At 36.2% G+C, this 20,892-nt stretch overlaps 4 protein-coding genes across 4 annotated transcripts; 3 read left to right on the forward strand and 1 right to left on the reverse strand.

Moving 5' to 3' along the window:
- Positions 1–1,096: 1,096 nt before the first annotated feature.
- LOC145620094 (uncharacterized) lies at positions 1,097–1,954 on the forward strand. Its single transcript, XM_081674741.1, has one exon. The coding sequence runs from the start codon at positions 1,097–1,099 to the stop codon at positions 1,952–1,954; it is 858 nt and encodes a 285-aa protein (XP_081530867.1).
- A 5,171-nt stretch (positions 1,955–7,125) lies between these two features.
- On the forward strand, positions 7,126–9,209 carry LOC145620095 (uncharacterized). The gene is made up of 5 exons (XM_081674742.1): positions 7,126–7,166; positions 7,256–7,772; positions 7,937–8,077; positions 8,206–8,514; positions 9,129–9,209. Exons 1-5 carry the CDS (start codon positions 7,126–7,128, stop codon positions 9,207–9,209), a joined length of 1,089 nt encoding a protein of 362 aa, XP_081530868.1.
- Positions 9,210–9,596: 387 nt separating this feature from the next.
- Positions 9,597–11,046, forward strand: LOC145620097 (uncharacterized). Its single transcript, XM_081674743.1, has 2 exons — positions 9,597–10,053; positions 10,505–11,046. Exons 1-2 carry the CDS (start codon positions 9,597–9,599, stop codon positions 11,044–11,046), a joined length of 999 nt encoding a protein of 332 aa, XP_081530869.1.
- A 3,937-nt stretch (positions 11,047–14,983) lies between these two features.
- Positions 14,984–16,625, reverse strand: LOC145619558 (U-box domain-containing protein 26-like). The gene has a single exon (XM_081674274.1). It carries the CDS (start codon positions 16,575–16,577, stop codon positions 15,294–15,296), a length of 1,284 nt encoding a protein of 427 aa, XP_081530400.1. The 5' UTR covers positions 16,578–16,625; the 3' UTR covers positions 14,984–15,293.
- Positions 16,626–20,892: the final 4,267 nt, after the last annotated feature.

A 20,892-nucleotide genomic window follows, 5' to 3' on the forward strand; every position in this document is an offset into this window, starting at 1 on the left:
ATTTAGTTTATGTTCATTTCTGTTTCAGAATGATTTACCGGAAGAATTGATAAAATTTGGTTATGTGAGTTGAGTAATCTTGCTAATACTCGTAATTTATTTATGCAGTTATTTAATTGGGATGTATAAATTGCAATAAAATTAACCAGCAATGTCTAATCTGTCTAATGTCTATTCTGCAGAACATCAGGTAAACACTTAAACCATTTCAAATTTATAGTCTTATTATTATGGAATTATGATACATTACTATTTTAGAATGTCCGGAAAATTTTTTACGAAATATAGTATGCTTGGATTTACCTCATACAAGATTGATTTAAGCCAATTGCTACTTTAAATAATTTAGGAATCATGTTGAATTTTTAATTATATGGGGTTGCGGTGACTAGTAACTTTGAGAGGGAGGAAGTATATTAACCCTGTTAATCAACTTTAGTGTTGGCCAACAATGCAAGTGAAAATTAATTGATAAAGTTTGCATTTTTGTTTGTTTTCTTGATGATCATTAGAATTCTTATACTGTAGTAAGGTACTTCTTGTAATATGTTAAATTTGTTAATCAATATTTTTTTTATTTTTATTTTTTGAAACATGTTAATCATTAATTAATGAAGTGTTGTAAGTAAGATTTTAGGGCGCATTATGTTCAATTTCAAACAAATAAGTTTCGGGGCTAATTTAATCAGGTGTAAACATAACTCGGAGCTAATGAGGTCTTACTAGGTCTAATAAGACAAGTTCAGGTGAAGAGAACACATCATTACTCAGCTTATAGTCAGCTTGGTGGAGGAGCAACTGGCAGTTTTTCTTAAAATTTATTGTTATTCTAGATAATTGGACTCTTGTTGCTAGGAATCTCATATGTGAATTATGAGATTTGATATAGCATCCACAGATTTTGCATATTCAGCTTTCTATTTTTGTAAGAAAAAGTATACTGAAAATTGTTCAATGATAGGAATGTCCTGAAGCTCAAGTGGTGCGGAGCAATGAGTTGCCGGATGATGTTATTCCTTTTATAATCTCTCATTTGAATGTGAAAGATGCTGTGAGAGCCAGTGTCGTTTTTACAAAAAGGTGGAGACATTTGATAATGAATTTGACTAATTTAGACTTTGATGCCTCAGACACATCACTGCAAGAACGCGAGTTGGAAGATAGTTATGTTACCTTTAGGCAAAACAACAAATTTAAGAATTGGGTAAATCAAGTATTGAGAATGAATCGTGTGCCATACATCAACACGTTTAGAGTTTGCTATGTTTTAGATGGCTTTCTCAACAGTGATATTGATAGATGGATTGGATTTGCAATCTCAAGACATGTTAAGAAGTTAGAGCTAGACTTCACAGTCAATAATTATTTTTTAAAAGGAGCTTTTTATTATGATTTGAACTATAATGTTTTGAGGAAGGCTCAGAAACTTAATGGTGATGGCCTTAATTACCTGACATCTCTTTGTTTGAAGTTTGTTAATATCGATGGAACATTACTTGCTTCAATTTTAAGACGATGCCAATGTTTGGAGCAATTGGTTGTGGAGAATTCATATTGTTTGGAACGTTTGCAGCTCAATAACTTGTGGCATAGGTTGAACCACTTGGCTATAAGGAGATGTGAACGATTCAAGCTATTTGATGTCAATATTGATGCAGCTACTTCTTTCAAACTTCATTGCATTAAAGATGCTAAATATAGGATTCTTGATAATGCATCACATGCAAGATTTGGTATGCAGGGAGTTTGGAACTTGGAGGTGGATTTTGTCAACAATGATATTGTGGAGTGGTCATCTTGTGGTAGTGATTTTGGCTTCCTAAAATCACTCTGTTTGAAATCTGTTAGCAACGTAACTACAAGTTTCCTTAACTCGCGATTATCCCATTTTCTGTTTTTGGAGCGCCTCATTCTGGAGGGGGCGAATGAGTTAAAAAGCATGATGATCACTTGATAAGGTGTAGACCCTTATCTGAGCTAAGTTTATCTTAGAATTTTCAGAAAACCAGAAAATAAGGAGAAGAAGAGTGAAGAACAGAGAAGGAGAGAAGAAACAGAATAGAGAGAAAGAGATTAAGGAAGAAGTTGTTAATTCATTTCATAATTCCACAATTACAACTTGAGAGCATAAATAAAGCATGGCTTAACAGAAAAGATTCTCTAATCCAGCTGTAAAAAGAACTAAGCACAAAAAGACAAAACTGAAATAACAATATGGCTAACAAACTTTCCCTCCAAATCTTAAAGCTTAGAACATAGACTGTATCATACCCTCCCCCTTTAAATGACTTGTCCTCAAGGCAAAAGATGAGCTGAACCAGGGAACTGAGCAAGGAAATCAGACTGAAGCATCCAAGAGGCCTCATGCCTGGGTTTGTCCTGCCATTGCACCAGCACTTGGTCAGTAGTACAACCCTTCTGATGAACAGAACGCTTGTCAAGAATAGCTTGTGGTAAACTAGGAGAAGGAAGGGAGGTGTCTGAGATATCAGGCAGTATTGCTGCAGCAGGAAGATCTCCATGAAAAGCCTTAAGTTGAGAAACATGAAAAACATCATGGATCTTAGCAGAACTGGGAAGTAGTAGCTTATAAGCCACTTTACCAATGACAGCAGTGACCTTAAATGGCCCAAAATATTTTGCAGCAAGCTTAGCACAACCTCGACCTTGCATAGAATGCTGCCTATAAGGATGTAGTTTGAGCCATACCCAATCATTGACCACAAAACTCCTCTCAGATCTTTTCTTATCTGCCTGAAATTTCATTCTCTGCTGAGCTTTAATCAAATTAGTCTTGAGAACTTTCAGAACTTCCTCACGTTTCTGCATACTCCTATCCACTACCTCATTAGTGGATTCCCCAGGTAAATATGGTAAATGAACTGGGGGTGGCTGACAGTACACAGCTTCATAGGGGGTCATGCCTGTAGAAGTGTGAAAGTGAGTGTTGTACCACCACTCAGCCATAGGCAGATACTTACACCATTCAGCAGGCTTCTCACAAGTAAAGCACCTCAAATATGTCTCAAGACAACGGTTTACAACCTCTGTCTGACCATCAGTCTCAGGATGGTAAGCTGTAGACAAAAGAAACTCAGTGCCATATAAAGAGAACAGGCCCTTCCAAAATTGACTAAGGAACACTGAATCTCTGTCACTAACAATGCTTCTTGGCCAGCCATGAAGCCTGAATACATTGTCTAAGTAAGCTTGAGCTACCTCAACAGCAGTAAATGGATGCTTAAGTGCAATAAAATGTGCATATTTGCTTAGCCTATCCACAACCACAAATATCACATTTCTAGACATAGACATAGGGAGTCCAGTTATAAAATCCATAGATATATCAGTCCATATCTGTTCAGGAATTGGTAAAGGTTGTAGGGCACCTGGTTTGGCAGCTGTATCATATTTTGAGACCTGGCAAACCTTACACTTTCGAACAAACTGACTCACATCTCTTGCTAAGCCCTTCCAATAAAAAAGGGACTGCAACCTTTTTAGTGTTTGATCCCTGCCAGAATGTCCTGCTTCCAAGGAATCATGTTGCCACTTGATTAATTTTTTTCTGAGATTCTCATCAGGACCCACCACAATTTTGCTATGCCTTTTAAGCAATGCATCTTGCAGAAAAAACCCAGGGACAGACTCTCCCTGCATAAGCTTGGACACAATAGCACTAGTATTGTCATCCAAATGATAACTGTTCTGAATGCATTGAACCAAATTGGAGTCCACCACTGTAATAGCATTTAACAATATTTCAGAACCTGACACCCTAGAAAGAGCATCAGCCACAGTATTTTGTTTTCCAGACTTGAACTGAATTTCATAATCAAACCCCATGAGCTTAGACAGCCAAAATTGCTGAAAAGGGGTAGAAATCTTTTGCTGCAACAACCATTTCAGGCTTTTCTGATCTGTTTTGACCACAAAATGTGACCCTAACAGATACTGTTCCCACTTCTGCACTGCAAAAACCATAGCTAACAGCTCTTTTTCATACACAGACAGCTGCTGCCATTTAGAGCCAAGAGATCTGCTAATAAAAGCTAAAGGGTGGCTATCTTGCATTAGAACAGCCCCAATGCCAGTTTTAGAAGCATCTGTTTCCACCACAAATTGCTTTGAGAAATCTGGGAGTGCCAAAACTGGAGCAGAAACCAGAGACTGCTTCAATTGAACAAATGCATGCTGAGCTGAATTAGACCACTCAAAAGCACCTTTTTTCAGCAAGTCAGTTAAGGGTTTGCTGATAATGGCATAGCCCTTAATAAACTTTCTGTAATACCCAGCCAATCCAAGAAAACTTCTCAAGTCTTTCACAGTAGATGGTGTAGGCCAGGAATTAATGACATCAATCTTACTTGGATCAGTTTCAACCCCCTGTCCAGATATGAAGTGCCCTAAATATTCAACTCTAGTAGTAACAAAAGAGCATTTACTCTCTTTAGCAAAAAGGGAATGCTGAGACATTAAAGTGAATACTTCAGCAAGATGATTCCAATGCTCATCCAAACTCTTGCTATACACCAAAATATCATCAAAAAACACCAAAACACATTTTCTAAGCAAAGGCTTAAAAACAGCATTCATCCAACTTTGAAAAGAAGATGGAGCATTAGTGAGGCCAAATGGCATGACCAAAAATTCATAGTGACCCTCATGTGTTTTAAAAGCAGTTTTGAACACATCATTAGGGTGGATTCTGAGCTGATGATAGCCTGCTCTAAGATCTAGCTTGGTAAATACCCTGGCACCAGAGAGTTCATCAATTAATTCCTCTAAGACTGGAATTGGGAATTTATTTTTGATTGTTCTTTTGTTTAGCTCTCTATAATCAACACAAAGCCTCCATGTCCCATCCTTTTTACCAACTAAGACCACAGGTGAGGCAAAAGGACTAGTACTAGTCTGTATAATGCCCCTTTCAAGCATTTCCTGCACCAACTGCTCAATAATGTCTTTTTGTTTCAAAGGGTATCTGTAAGGTCTGATGTTTACAGTTCTTGCACCTTGTTCTAGGTGAATTCTATGGTCATACAGCTCCCTGCAAGGTGGTAACTCTCTAGGGTCTTCAAACACCCTAGCAAACTGCTGTAACAACTGATGCAGAGCAGGATGGTGTTGTTCAATTCCACTAACTTGCATTAAGCAAGAATAAGGAGCTGAGTCAGCCAGATCAATAGCCTGTAAGAGACAAATATGAGCAGCCCCATCCAACAATTTCTGAGAAGGTGCAGCAGACAAGACTTTTAGTTTCTTAGGCTGCACTCCCTGAAGCTCAACTAACTCACCAGCTCTATGAAATTGCATAGTGAGTTTGCTGAAATCCCAAGAAATAGGGCCTAGAGTGCTTAGCCATTGAATTCCAAGGACCATATCACAACTACCAAGAGGAATCAACATAACATCAGCAACATACTCATGTGATCCCAAGGACCAATTAAATTGTCTGCAGATAGAGTGACATAGCAGCTTATTGCCATCAGCCACAATAATAGACTGACCCTCAATTGCTTCACATTGACAGCCTAATTTCTCAGCCAGATTAATGTCTAAGAAATTATGTGAGCTACCAGAATCCACCAAAGTATGGACAGGAACATTACCCACCATAGCCTTAACTCTCATGGTTTGAAAATTTGTATCACCAGATAAAGCACAAAAAGAGATTTTAGGCTCTATCTCAAGGTCACTGTCCTGCTCCTCCAGCTCAACAACTGCCTTGTCTACCTCATCCAATCCAGGGATTTCAATAGTGAACAATTGTGGCTCCTTGAATTGACATTTATGATTTCTGTCATATGGTGCATCACAGTAGTAACATAAGCCCTTAGCTATCTTCTCAGCTCTTATGTCAGCAGGGACATACTTAGGTTTATTGAAGGGTTTCTGGAAGGGTTTAGGAGAGGTCAAGGGTGGGACTGGTGGGGTAGGAAGCAATGGAGGTTGTTTGGTGTTTTGGAAAGTGTTTGGGTATGATTTTGGGTAGGTGGTGTTTGATCTTTGTGTTTTTGGGGAATTAGCTAAGATAGTCTCATCCTGTAGCCTAGCATACTCCATAGCTGCAGTAATGGATTGAGGTTTGAAAGCTCTCACAAAGGGTCTTATTCCAGGTTTAAGACCTCCAATGAAGCTCTGCAATAAATAATTCTCAGGCAAGCACAGACTATTCTGAATCATGATTGATTTAAGGTTTTCAAATTCATCAACATAAGCTTCAATACTGTCAGTTTGCTGCAATTTATTGAACTCCTCAACCACATTTAACCCCTTATCATCCCTGAACCTAGCACTCACATCTATTACAAAATCATTCCAATCAACATTGGATCTATTAGCCAAATAACTAGATATCCAGTTTTCAGCCTTCCCAGTCATATTTAAAGAAGCCAAATCAACTTTCTGATCAGCAGGAATTTTACATAAATCAAAGTATTTGCAGCATTTTTTAATCCACATTCTAGTGTTGCTACCATCAAACTTAGGAAATTCCAGTTTAGGATTATACCCCAATTTAAGCTGATTGAAACGATCCTCTGATCTGGGTGATCTGGAGTCTATCATTTGCTCCTTCATAGCCTGGAGCATGTGCAGCAGATCCTCAAACTTCCGATTAGAAGCCAAAGAAAGTTCTTCCATCTTCTGATCAGAAGCTAGAGCATGAGCATCAAGCCGTTTCTCCAAGGCCTGCAACTGAGCTTCCATCCTGGATACTCGAGTAGAGAGTGTAGGTGCCAGAATTTTACAGAGAGGGCAGCGTCTGCTCTGATACCACTGATAAGGTGTAGACCCTTATCTGAGCTAAGTTTATCTTAGAATTTTCAGAAAACCAGAAAATAAGGAGAAGAAGAGTGAAGAACAGAGAAGGAGAGAAGAAACAGAATAGAGAGAAAGAGATTAAGGAAGAAGTTGTTAATTCATTTCATAATTCCACAATTACAACTTGAGAGCATAAATAAAGCATGGCTTAACAGAAAAGATTCTCTAATCCAGCTGTAAAAAGAACTAAGCACAAAAAGACAAAACTGAAATAACAATATGGCTAACAAACTTTCCCTCCAAATCTTAAAGCTTAGAACATAGACTGTATCATCACTAGCTCGTTATGCAAGTTGAAACATGTGGAAATTACATGTTGCAAAAAGTTTGAAAAACTTGAGGTAGATCTTCACGATGTTGTGTCTCTTAAAGTTTCTTGCACTTGCACTGCAGTAAAGTTATCCTGTATTGATAACCCATTCATTCTCAGGTTTAATATCTCCTTGGACAAGATTTTCACACTGAGTGTAGACCTTGATTATGTACAAGGATTCAATCATCCTTGCACTATCGACTCTGATGGTATGAAAGGGATGATTCATTCTAGTCGTAGCATTAGTTTCCTGAAGTCACTTGATTTTGTATGTGTTAATATAAGCAGAGAACTACTTGGATTTCTTATAAACAGGCTCCCGGTTTTGGAGAGATTGCTTGTGAGAAATTCAGATGATCTAGTAAGTTTAAAGGTCACAGAGTCATCAAAGTGCCTGAAATACTTGGATATATGTTACTGTCAAAAAATGAAAGAACTTGAGGTTCGTGCTCCAAATCTTACCTCTTTAGCATTTGCATGGAACCATAGATTTGCAAATGTTGTATTTGGTAGTCTTTCATCACTTGTTGATCTGTTTTTCGGGGAGTACATTCAGCAATTACTATTGAGGCTCAAGCAGATTGGAAGCTTCTCTGCTGAACTATCCAAACTTTCGCTTCATACTTCCATGGTGGTAAGTGTTTAATACCTTATTATGTACTGTATTATAAAAGTAGTATAGATTGATAAATTCCAATATAATGATGCCCTTGTTCTAACAACATCTTATGAGGCCCTAGATTTCATTGTTATAATTATTTTCTATGATTTTTCTCAATATAATTTTGATGCTAGCAGGTTCATAAAAATCTAGTTATTCCTACTTTTGATAATGTCAAGCAAATGGAGTTTAGAGTTTCCCTTCGCCGTCATCAAAGCCTTGCTCCATTGAGATGCTTTGTTGAGGCATGTCCTCTGTTGCAAGAACTCACACTAGAGGTATTGCATTACTATAGTATACAAATTCTTGAATCATTTCATGCTACTAGAGGTATTACCTTATTTTGGCTTAATTTCTACCTATGTTTTTATGTGCAACATTAATGATTAGTTTATGGGTTTTGCAGATAAAATGGGATTGTGATTGTGCTATGAAATCGACTTTTAACAGCATTACCGAGTCAGGTGATGGTTTAACAACACATGATGGGATCAATAGTTGCACCTTTCCCCACTTGAAAAAATTTGAGTTGGATGGACCATTCCGATCTAGCAGCCATGTTGATCTTGAGTATTCATTCGCGTTACACATCATCAAAAACGCCATAAATCTTGGAAATTTTTTGTGTAATACTAGTGCCTCCGAGTTGAAGTTCCATGAAATAGCAGATTCATCTAAGGAAGAACAAATTGGTGCAGCTAAAAAATTGGCCAAGGTAATTCCATCCAGAGTCGATGTAATGATCATCTAATCGTAGCTATCCTTTTCACCTTGCTTTTGATCATTGAAACTCTCTGTTTCAAATTTTGTGTGGATTTTGTAAAAGAATACTCTTTAGCTTTTATAGTGGATGCAGCTTACTGGCAAATTCTCCTTTCACAGGTTTCAAATAAAGTTCTATTTTTTTTTTGTAGAAGAGTACTACTACTCTTTGGTTTTATTGTGAAATCAAATTTGGTTCGCGATCTTATAAAAATTGCTTTTAGTATTAGGGAATTTTTGAAAAGGGACTAAGGTGAGCTATTAGATGATATTACTAGATAGTTTTAAGTATAGGTGTTAGCTCAACAAAATTTTTATAAATCTTCATATCATTTTTATGTTTTTCTAATTTTAATAAGAGTATGTAAAAACTTGAATATAATGGTGATTTTTTTGGATAAGCCCTCGACAACTTGATCCGAGGACGGCTTAAATATAATGGCTGTCGACTCGTTTACAAACATAGTTTACGAGCTTAAGCAAATCAACTTGATATATAAAATGTAGATGCAAGCTTATAACAATATGATTGGCCGTACTTATATGGGGTGGTGAATTAATTTACAGGGTCAACTTCCTGGCTCCTGCATACTTGAGCTTGCAAGGCTAGTTAGCGCACATGTAAAATTTACGCGGTATAAGATCTGAAGGTCGGAAGTTTGGAGGAGATTAATGATCTATGCTGTATACTTGAACGTAGTAAAATGACATTATAATAAATTTTTACATAACATTTTTACCGTGGAAGATTGCAATAATGTGATAACTAATTTTAGACAAGCGAGTTGTGGAGGAGGTTGACTTTTAAGTACTCGATCTACTAAGTCAATAACAACTACATGTTCACAAGTTATTTCACAAATTGATGCTCTAATCTCTATCTTTAGGATAGATAATGTCTTTAAAATATAATTTTCATAATCAACTTGGATTTTGTTAATGATTAGTACTATAGTTTACTTCTTATACGACTTATATCATAGCACTTAGCTTCCAAATTCAGATCATCAACATTTACAAAACTATCTGTTAGTAATGAAAGCAGAGGTTTACAAAGCTGCAGTTAGGGGAGATATGAGCATCATAAATGGTGATGGCGCGGCCTCAGAAAGCGAGCTGCAGTCCCTAACATCCGGAAACAGCAACATCATACACATAGCAGCAATGCACGGGGAAGCAGATTTCATTGAAGAAGTTTTAAAGAAGCTACCAGAGGCAGAAAACCTCGTAAAGCAAAAGAATATCAACGGCGATACCCCTCTTCATGTGGCTGCCAGACATGGACACAAGGCTGCTACAATGTTACTAGCTGCTACTAATCCAAACTACCTGTTGATAGCTCAAAATGAAGATGGGGATACCCCGTTGCACGTTGCTCTTAGGTACGGCGTTGTAAGTTTGATTCCTGACCTTTGGAAGAAGGTTGATGCTCTCTCTGTGCTCAATCGTTCTAAGGAGACTCCGCTCCATATGCTTATTAAATGCAAACCAAGTAAGTCCCTCTTATATAATATATGCTTGATATGTTAACAGTTTGTTTGGTGCGGTTAAACATTATTGTTTTGTAAGGATAGTTTTATGCAAATTCTCTTGAACATTTCTTCTAAATTGCAAGTATATAAGGGTGGGTGTGGGTGTGGATGTGTGGTTTGGAATTTTTATGATTTTTCTATTTGAATTTTTTATACAATATAAATGTTCTGTGTAGTATAGAGTAGAAATTTGCAAATACTTGGATTAAAGTGAGATTATTTGGGCAATGTCATATTGTAAGAGTTTTATTGGCAATTACGTTGGTATTGTTAGATCCGGAACTCATGATTATGTGTAATAGCATGCAATGAGATCTTGGCCTAGTGGTTAAGATTGAGGTCCGGTGTACATTAAGTCACAGCCTTCGCAGGTTCAAACCTCTCATAAAATTCTTTGTTTTGTTATTTTAGCCATTGTAAATCATGTGCCCTCAAGTCCAACCTCGTCATTACAAGTTGGGATGCTTAACTCCGAAGGTGTATCATCCTATCCAATGTCATATTTTGCAAACAACACGTTGGAAATTGCATTGAGACGCTTCCTAGAGTTGTACAATGATGCTGCATGCTGCCGCGATGCAGAGGGCCTCACACCACTACTAAGAGCAGCTCAAATTGGTTTATTCGCTGCTGTGAAAGTCATACTAGAATGTTGTCCTGAGTCTGTTGATGTTTATGATCCCAAGGGAAAAACTTTATTACACTATGCACAATTTTCAGCTTATTCAGAGCTCCAACAGTTGTTCTCGTTTCCTGAGATTAATGGCCTTAAGAATGTAAAAGACCGCGAGGGGAACACTCCTGCACACACTGCTGCAAAAAATAGAAACCTGTTACTTTTGAAGTTTTTACATGAATCCATTGCAGACTTTTCTCTCAAGAACGATGAGAATATGTCAGCTGATGAGCTAATTGACTCCCAAGGAGGCCAGGGTTCTTTGGCAAAATGGTAAGTATGTCTTATGCTACTTGTTGGTTAATTGTTCATTGTTTTGTTCTAAGTTACCAAAATGATATGTTCAGATTATACTGATAAATTAAAGTTTGCTTATGAAACACTCAGTATCTATGATTTCAATCTGATAGAATTACTCAAATTCACTTCTAAAATAAGTTTAGACAAAATATAACCATTTCTGACAAGTTAAGAGATTATCAGTACATGAAAAATGATTTTGCTACTGTTATGTTGTAAGAATCTTTTTTAATTTCCTCATTTATAAAACAAAATTTTCATGTATTTTCATCATTTAACTTGTAATTGATCAGAAACTTTGCTTTCAAATGCAGGAGGGAACTATATATAACTCTTTTACTGACAAATGGATGGATAAGGAGTTGTATGAAGCAGCTGCAGGGACAGGAGATGTGACAATCTTCGATAGAAAGGATACAACTGCAACAAACGATATAGATGGTAGTGAAATTAAGTATGATAAGAGCTACTTTCTGTCTCGTACACCCAATGGAAGCACCATCCTTCATCTAGCCACCCAAAATGGTCATATTGCATTTGTCAAGGAAACTCTCAAGCATTTTCCCACCCTCGTTCTCTCAAGAGACTTCAATGGCGATACTGCTGTACACATTGGTGCTAGGTTCATGAGCCCTGCAGCTGTAGTCATGGTTCGTTGTTTTGATGAGTGCTGTCGAGAACTCAAGGAAATAAAATTAGAGGGTGTTGTTAGTTTCCTGCCACCGTGGGTAACCAAAAACTCCAAAGGCAACACTGCTATGCATGAAGCAGTGCGTGTTAGCAATCATATTGTTGCAGAAGTGTTGTCCAAAATATGTCCTGCCCTCTCTCAAATGACAAATGATGCTGGAGAAACACCACTGCATATATATGCAAGATATGCTGCATATACTGGTAAATTCCTACTTGCAATCTTAACACTATATTATACTTGTTTTTTCAATCACAGTTTTCCCTTCATCCAATATTAAGTGTTACATAAGACTTTTTTAAGCCAAAGTTCAAAATTCTGGCCTGTAATTACTGTCATTGTGTGATATCTTGTTAGATACATTTAATTTGCCTACTTAAAAATTATTTGCTACTTACTTAAATTCCACATACATGGTACAGTTGAAGATAAACTAGAAATATTCGTCTGTAGGCTGTTGTGGCCTACTTCTCCTGCCTACACAAAGGATGTGGATGGTTTCACCCCTATTATGAGAGCAGCTCAGTCTGGCCGAATTCGAGTTACTCTATATATACTTCAAGCCTGCCCTCAATCAATGGAAATTCGCGATTGCAAGGGAAGAAATTTTCTACATTACCTCAACATTAAGCATCTTGAGCTTCTTGATGGCTCTGAGGACCCATCTTATCTGTGTGGAGATTTCTTTGAAATGTTTCCTGCAATTGATAGCCTGAGAACTGCTCAAGATAAAGATGGAAATACACCCTTGCATTTTGCTATCAAAACTGGCAACTTGTTGACTGCAAAACTCTTGATGCAAAGATGTCTTCAATCTGAAGAAAGGGCGGAACTAGCCATCACCAACAATGATGGTTGCTCAGTTTTCGAATTACTTGCATCACAACCGAGTGTATGTCTCTCTTTTAAAACATCTGTTTTAGACATAAGAGCAATTAAAAAATCTCTTGATTTTAGATTAGTGTGATCTAACTTGTTCTAGTCTGATTTTCCCATATGGTCTGGTCAGTTCTGATCTAATCTGATTTCGTAAATGCAGGAGGACATAGAAGAGATGTCAATTTTGAACCAGAAGCATTTAATAGAAACAATCCGTGTGAAAAAATTTATGGACAGAGAGCTATACATAGCTGCAATGCAGGGGGATGTGACGCTGTTCAACAACATTAAGGATAAGTCCTATTTCCTCACTCGAACACCAGATGGAAGCAATATAGTTCATATAGCTCTCAAACCAGGGAAAGACGATACATCAGCATTTGTTGAGGAAGCTTTAACCCGCTTTCCAACTCTCATCTATAAAACTGACACCAATGGGGATACACCATTTCACCTAGCAGCAAAGTGGCACAGCCCTGCTTCAGTTAAAATTTTGGAAAACCTACCAAAGTATCATCAAAATGCTATAAAAGAGAACAGTCGAAGTGTTTATGTTCCTCCATGGAAGATAAAAAATTCTAAGGGTAATATGCCTATACATGAGGCATTGTGTACCAACAATATGCATGCTGCTATATTATTGATATGTCAAGATCCTGAAGGAGGTTCACGTGTTAATGATGCCGGAGAGACCCCTCTTCATACTTTTGCTAGGTGTAGCAATTGCTCAAGTTAGTCTCCGACTCTATTACCTTAGCTAGTTTATTTTCTTAGCTATTTCTAAGGCAATATTCAATGCTGCCAAGACCAATTTATTAGCAAAAAAAACTGCTTGACAGCACTAAAATATGCCTTGGAAAGTTTGTCACCCTAATTTAGTATTTTGTATTGCTTGTTATGGAGTAATTGATCTGATATTCTGATGTGTTTGTCTGCAGTTCAGGATATGGTGAATTTCACAGAAAATTTGATCCCAGATAACATTGCTATTGTATACATGCGAGACAACAAGGGTCTTACACCATTATTAAGGGCTGCAGAGTCTGGTAGGATCAAGGCTGCTCAGTTTATACTGGAACACTGTCCTCAATCAGCACAACTCTGTGATCCAAGTGGCAGAACCTTTCTGCATCTCTTACGCTTTCATTTAGAGTTCCCTGAGTCTGCTTTAAGTGATGCAAGTCTTTTTAAATTTTTTAGTGACCAAGTGTTTAAATATCCAGAAGTAGACGCCTTAAGAACAGTACAAGATTGTGATGGCAACACGCCTTTGCACTATGCCTTAAAGACTGGAAACTCTATTGCAGCAGAACTGTTAAAATTAAGATGTTTCGGAACAGAAGAAAGGCCGGAATTAGCACTTATAAACAATGAGAATGAGGGCCTCATAGAGCTTCTTGCAGAATCCTATAAAACTTCTGATCAGGTACGTGCTGATGCTTAATTACTTGATTAAGTTCATAACAAATTTTACTACAGAATTTTTGTCTACCAAATTACTCTTGTAATACAATTAAGTCAGCTTGCTCATGATATAACTTATGCAGCAGCCTGGCAAGCTCCCTCGCAAGGATGATGAAGAATGAAGACGGCTATCTTGTGCTCTTAAAAACCGTGTTTCAGAATTTCCTCGTGTCTTGGCATCTTTAAAATTTATGCTGCTCTGTATGTGTATTCTGTACCAGTGTGATTTTATTTACTTGTTACATCTCAATCCATCTTCTCAACAAAGCTGTAAAAAACTAAGAATGATGTCCTATGTATTTTTTACAATTACCTGATATTCAAGCAAATTGTGTGTTTAGATCAATGATGTTGTTTAAATTTGACCAAATGGTATTAACAATAGACAGTATAATATGAATTTGGGCTATTCCTCAAAATAAAATAAATAATTTGGGCTTTTGGAAATGTTGAAGTACTGGGCCCACACACCTTTTCTGTAGGATAAGCATATTGGTATGTGCAATCCAATACATCTTCCCCATTTTTAATTGAATTTTGGCAATTTGGAAGTCATCAATTCATCAATTTTGCTTGTCATCAATTCATCACTATCATGCTTGGGTATTCTAACTATATACCCAAAGTTGGTGACCTGAATTTGACCAAAATTGAAAGAAATTGCTCTATTTTTCCAAACAAAGCAATTTAGCAATCAACACCAATAAGGGCCCCAACCTGAATTGACTCAAACCTAACGATCAATTTGCCTCCTTTATAGCTCTATCCAAAGTTGTGGACATCCACTCGTTAAAACTTGAAATAATTCATTAACTTGTAAAAAAAAATAAAAAATAAAAAATAACAAAAAATACACACAAAATCGATAAGAACACCGATATACTTTGTAGATAATTCTTTCAAATTCTTTTGATTTAGGTTACCTTGACACTTTTTAATAAGCAAAAATACAATATAGATACAATTTTTTTTCTAAGACGTGAAAAAATAAAATTACGTACACAAAACAAAAAAAAAACTAAGAACCACATCTGTACCATCCCCTACATTCATCTAAAATCTACCTAATTCTCTCCCAATTTTTTTTTTCTATCCACCATCAAATCCAATAATTTAAAAATACACCTAATCAAAAATAATAATCCAATAAATAAAAATCCTCCCCAAAAAAAAAAAAAAAAATCTCAATATCAAAACGGAACGACGTCGCTGCAATTAAAATCATCCGAGTAATTTCCCATACTATCCTCTGGCCAAGAATCACGAAGTAATTTCAACAACATTTGAGCCTTTCTTTTAGCGCGTTCAGTACAATCGCTTTGTACCAACAACAACAGCTGAGTCAAAACTCCAGCGTTGACCGCCTCCCTTTGCAACCTCTCTGACGTGGAAGCGAGTGCCAGCAACGCGCCAGCAGCGTACTCCGTCGCCCTATCTGATATCTTAAGAATCGTTTTCACCAGTAGCGGGACCGTAAGCGCGTGTGCCCCAAACGCGGCACACCCTTGCGGAATCCTACATAAGAGCTCCACGGTGGCAAGCGCGCGCTCACAGTCGCACTTGTCGAGCTCTGTGAGGCGCGTGATGAGCGCGTTTACCGCGCCAGCAGACACCGCTTTATGGCGGTGCTGCTTACTTAAACACAGCGCGAAGAGCGTCTTTACACCGATTTTTAGCGCGCGTGGGGAAGGAATTGGGTTTGTGAGAATCGAGATCACCCCAACATAAATTTCATCAGAGGTGCAAATAAATGATCTGAGATCTGTTGACTTGGTACCGGCTATTACCGACTCGATCAACGCGGCCGAGTTGACTCGGACGTCGATTGACGACGGGTGAAACAGCAAGCTGACCAAGTACCCGACTCGGTCGGGGTCGGAAGCAATTGAACTGCACACAATATCCGACGGAGGGAATATAGCTAATAGAGCTAACGTCTCGTGCTTTAACTCGGACGAATCGATATCTGATTCGTCCGAGTTAAAAAGCACCGATACAAACACATCTTTAGCATTAAGAGCAGCAATTAACGACCGATTCTTCTCGGAGTCACGAGCAAATCCTCTAAGCCGTCGCAACGCGGAAACCCGATTGTGAACCGGGTTAGACCCGGAAGAAGCCTGGTTTAACAAAGACCGGATTAGCGACGGGTCAGCAGGTTGTTTAGGCGTCGGAATTCGCTCGACGCCAAATGAGCGATTCGAAACGCACCATTCTTGGATAAGACGACGAAGGGTGTGATTGGGGATTAAGGAGTAGTCGGCAAGTGGGACCCGGGTGACCGGACACGTGGTATTACCGGTGGCAACCCAGGCTTCGATGCTGGAGCGGTCGTAAGTTTGACCGGTGCAGACGGTAACAGGGTCTTGCATTAATTCGAGGGAAATGGGGCATCGGAAATGGTAAGGGATTTGGATTCCGGCGGCGTCTAACGGCTCAAGGGGAATCATGGCCGGAATTCGTTTCTCTCTCATTGGAGAATTGGGGGAATGAGAATGGTGGAGAAAAGAGGAAAATGAAGTTTGGTAAAAATGAAAGAAGGGAAAGGGGGTTTATATTCTGACTGTTGGGGACCCCCACACGTGTGACATTTACTGGGGTGGTAAAACCCAATGCCATTGTTGTGGTGTTGGAGAATGTGATTGGGGATTTTTTTAAAAAAAAAAAAGAATTGGGTTTTTTTTTAAAAAAATAAAATAGAAAAATAATGGGTTTGGTCAAAGGAGAGGACTAGAAATGGGGCCTACGGAAAAAATGGCGTTGGTAGTGGATTTTGTAATGTGAGGAAAAGATTTAATCTTTGGATTTAACGTTGGGTGTTTTGTTTGACTGATTTGATTGGCATCAATTTTTGGTGTGGGAGCAAATTTTGGGGTTTATGATTTTTGTGCATTTCTACTACTATCACTTTCCCGATGGATGGTGATGGTACTAGCTTGGTAACTATGGTAACAAACTCAACTTATGGTTAATTTTTGTTTTATAGTTTTATGTTCGAAAAAGGTAGGGTAAAAAAAAAAGGTAAGATAAATAATAAAAATAAATAAATAAGGTAATTGGTGAGTGAAAGTCTTGATCACTTCCAATTCATATTTTTCTTAGTTGGATTTGTGATAGAGTAATTAATAGTCATTAAATTTTGTATAAAATAAATTGATTAGCAATTACTTCGTACAAAATTGGTTAATTCACTATATTTTGTCAGATTTAATGTGACGTAATTAATCTTTTATGATTTAATAACGAATTATACATTTTGGACAAATTTGAAATTTCTTTGATTTCAAACTCTTAAATGAATTGATAGTCAATCTAGTTGGATTGGAATTTTGTTATAAGTTTTTATTACTCTGTTTTATTATTATAGGAGGACAATTTCTATTGTGTCAAAAAAATAAAATAATAGGAGGACAATTTCTATGGAGTTTTATGCCTTTAGAATGTGTGGTTTACTTCCAATTGATATCTACTAAATAGAAATGGGTGAAAACGAGTTAACTCTATTAAGTAATGGAAAAATCCAATTTTATCTAACGCTTGAAAATTATGTGCAACAATTTTTATATAGATATTTGGCAACCGGTTATTATTCAAGTTAACAAACTAAGCATTTTTTTACGAGAATCAATAAATTGTGATTTGTTTTAATTTCTCAATTGTAGACCTATGTACCTCTATGACTCTATTTTTCTACTCCATCCGTCCCCGGAAAAACGACTCATTTGGCCTAATTTTAGTCCCAAAAAGAATGACCCATTTGCATTAAAACACCCACCAATTTGCAACAATATTTGTGCAAAATTAGCTTCCCCTTATAAAATTTTGATTTTCCATGTGATTTTATTATTTTCTCTCTCTATTTTTTTTACAAACCCCATGTAAATTTATCTTTTCAATATACTTTTACTTCTTTTTATTTAACTTTTTTAATACCAACGCGTAATCAACCTAAATGGGTCGTTCTTTCGGGGATGGAGGGAGTAGGAAAAAAGAAAAACTTCAAATGTTTTCAAGCTAATTAATAAGTGAATTAAAAAAAGGTTTGAATTTTTTAAAGATACTTGATTTAATTTTCTCTTTTTTTCCAATTGCATTGAATGAAGAACATTGGAATTAAATTGAATTTGTTGATAACATCGTCTAGCATGAATTGAATTACCTAGTCAAATAGTCAATAGAGCTTTTAGTTCATTTTTTGAGGGGGTGGGACGTGGGGTATGAAATAAAGATATGGAGATGATGTAATTCATGTATACATAATTTAGTCAAAGACATAAATTATTGCTAGTCAATAGTCATAATAATAAACTTGATATTTAAGTTATAATACTGTGCCCTTTTTTAATACTTTATTTATTGAAATAACTTTTCCCTACTATATGTATCATGAAATGAACAGAAGCGTATTCTTTTAGTAGGGAAAAGCAACAACTAATTATAGAGCTTTTCTCACCTTTACGTTAAGTTGGGGTTTTGAGGAACAAGAAACCATGCAAATTTCTATATTTATATAAAAACAATTCAATAGTAATTTTGCTACGTGAAGAGATATATATAGAAGTCAAAAGAGTAAATTTAAAGGCATTTGGATTAATTATAACTTATAAGGTCCAAAATTTAAGTAAATACGAGTATCACATTTTGTTTAGATCATTATGATGTGTAATAGAAGAATACATCGTACAAGATTGATTAGTGGAACGTATGATCATTTGAAGAAGAAAAAAAATGTACATGTGTTCCAGTATCCATAATAACTAATAAGAGGTACGCAATAGTAGAATTGAATATCGATCAAGATCTCAGTGTTGACTTACCCCATACAATATCATACTTTAAATTGTTTATTTGGTATGACTCTATTTTTAAATTCTCAAGATTTATGGGTTTAAATTTCACCAAGAAAGAGTGCTTGGATGTGTGAATTCTCTTACGTGTAGTCTTTCTCCCCTGCTTACAAGTAGTGTTTAATTCGTATAATGAATCAAAATCTTGTACTCGTAATTGAAATTCTTGGCAAATAAATTCTTATTACCTAATCAAATAAATTCTTTATAGGCAAAAGCACAAAGCAGCGATGTAGCTAGATAGTAGCCACAATTAAAATAAATAATAATAATAATAATAATAATAATAATAATAATAATAATAATAATAATAATAATAATAATAATAATAAATAAAAAAAGGTATTGAGTACTTACATAGCTCGTGTAATAATTTAAGTGAGAAAAGACCTTAGTCCACCTTCATGCATATGCACTTATTGATTGGTGGTTGCCTGTTGATAGAAAGATTGCCTTGGCATTTTTAGGTGTGTTTCCCAATAATAATTTTATTGCACCATCATTTTGGAAGAAGATAACGCAATACTATTTCCAATTATTGCTGTTATAGTGCTGTTTTTGTTTTTTCTTTTTCCTCAATTGAAGTTGGAAGATCCATTTCATATCAAAAACATTGTGGTCGTGTCCATTACATGTTTACATCTAACAATGTTACTAGTATAGGATTAGCCTTAGCCTTGTCCGAATGTCATTCCAAATTACACTTATAAAATCCTTAAAAACTTACAAACCTATACTATACTCGCTCCTTATACATATACTCCATACAAAGTAATTTATTTATCAAACTATAATTAAAATAAGCCTAATTTATTTAGACATAATAACAATACATAATACACCATATTATCTACTTTTTCAACAAACACATAAATTTGAGCCAGAACACTTATCATATGTATAAACCTAAATCATCGTAACATTGCTCAATAGGGCCAAATTACCCCGGCCCCACGAGAATCGGACCCAAACTCCAAGAACGGAAGGTAAGTGGCAATCCTACACAACAAACAACAACAATGTGATGGACTGATGGTAGTAAAAACTAGTTGTAACAATTTGATAGAAAATGAAAGAAGCAAAATGGAAAAAAGGTGGTGGATGAAACAGTTATAATGAGGGAATAGGAAAGCAATAAACAAAAAAAATAGTCAAAGGGTCAAAGAAAGACAGAGCATGGAATGTGAAGGTTATGAAGAGGCCCAGGTTGTCCTCCCTTACCTTTCATTCTCTTCACTCTTCCTCCCCCACTCATTCATAATTCATTCTCTTCTTCAAAAAAAAAAAAAATATATATAAAAACAAAAATCAATTTGTTTTCCTTTTTCTTATTTAATTTTCCCCACCAATTGGGGCCCACCAATGAAACTGTGACGAAGATCTCATCGACGTAGTGGGGCCCAATAGAGTTGCTTCAATTAGGCTCGCCAGGCCCACTCAGCTTTCCATAATTCATAATCATATATAGTGGGGGAAACTACTCTTTTTTTATACTTGTAATTATGATTAAAATAGTTTTATAAATTAAAATAAAATAAAAAATAAAAAAAAAATCCATGTACGTGAAGTGGTTATTGGTTAGTAGTTATATTAAATGTTGAGGTGATAATTTTGTATTGTTAGAAGATGTTTTTTTTTTTTTTTTTTTTTTGGTATGGAAAAGGGGAATTTTCCATTGCATTAATGTCATATGCCTTCTACATTCAATAGCTTCTTTTGGCAAAAACAATTTCAAAATGCTAACCACTTCTTACTGTAAAGCATTGACACTCATAAGAAGACAATATATTTGCGTTTTTTTAAAATTTTTTCTTTTTTTTTTTTTTTTTATCATAGGACCATATTATTATATCTCCTATTCCGCATAAATTTAAATGTCATATTTTGACTGGCTTAGTTTACAATTTAAATTTAGGTACTAAAATTTTAATGTCATACACCC

The sequence above is a fragment of the Chenopodium album genome, chromosome 27, assembly GCF_948465745.1.
Source record: "Chenopodium album chromosome 27, dcCheAlbu1.1, whole genome shotgun sequence".
Lineage (NCBI taxonomy): Eukaryota > Viridiplantae > Streptophyta > Magnoliopsida > Caryophyllales > Amaranthaceae > Chenopodium > Chenopodium album.

Bases quoted from the DNA above. Each gene is read 5' to 3' on its own strand.
- LOC145620094 (XM_081674741.1), top strand. From the start codon at position 1,097: ATGAATTTGACTAATTTAGACTTTGATGCCTCAGACACATCACTGCAA.
- LOC145620095 (XM_081674742.1), top strand. From the start codon at position 7,126: ATGTGGAAATTACATGTTGCAAAAAGTTTGAAAAACTTGAG. The intron at 7,773-7,936 runs GTAAGTGTTTAA...TGATGCTAGCAG, and splicing joins CGCTTCATACTTCCATGGTG to GTTCATAAAAATCTAGTTAT. The intron at 8,078-8,205 runs GTATTGCATTAC...TGGGTTTTGCAG, and splicing joins TGCAAGAACTCACACTAGAG to ATAAAATGGGATTGTGATTG.
- LOC145620097 (XM_081674743.1), top strand. From the start codon at position 9,597: ATGAAAGCAGAGGTTTACAAAGCTGCAGTTAGGGGAGATATGAGCATC. The intron at 10,054-10,504 runs GTAAGTCCCTCT...TTGTTATTTTAG, and splicing joins GCTTATTAAATGCAAACCAA to CCATTGTAAATCATGTGCCC.
- LOC145619558 (XM_081674274.1), bottom strand. From the start codon at position 16,577: ATGAGAGAGAAACGAATTCCGGCCATGATTCCCCTTGAGCCGTTAGAC.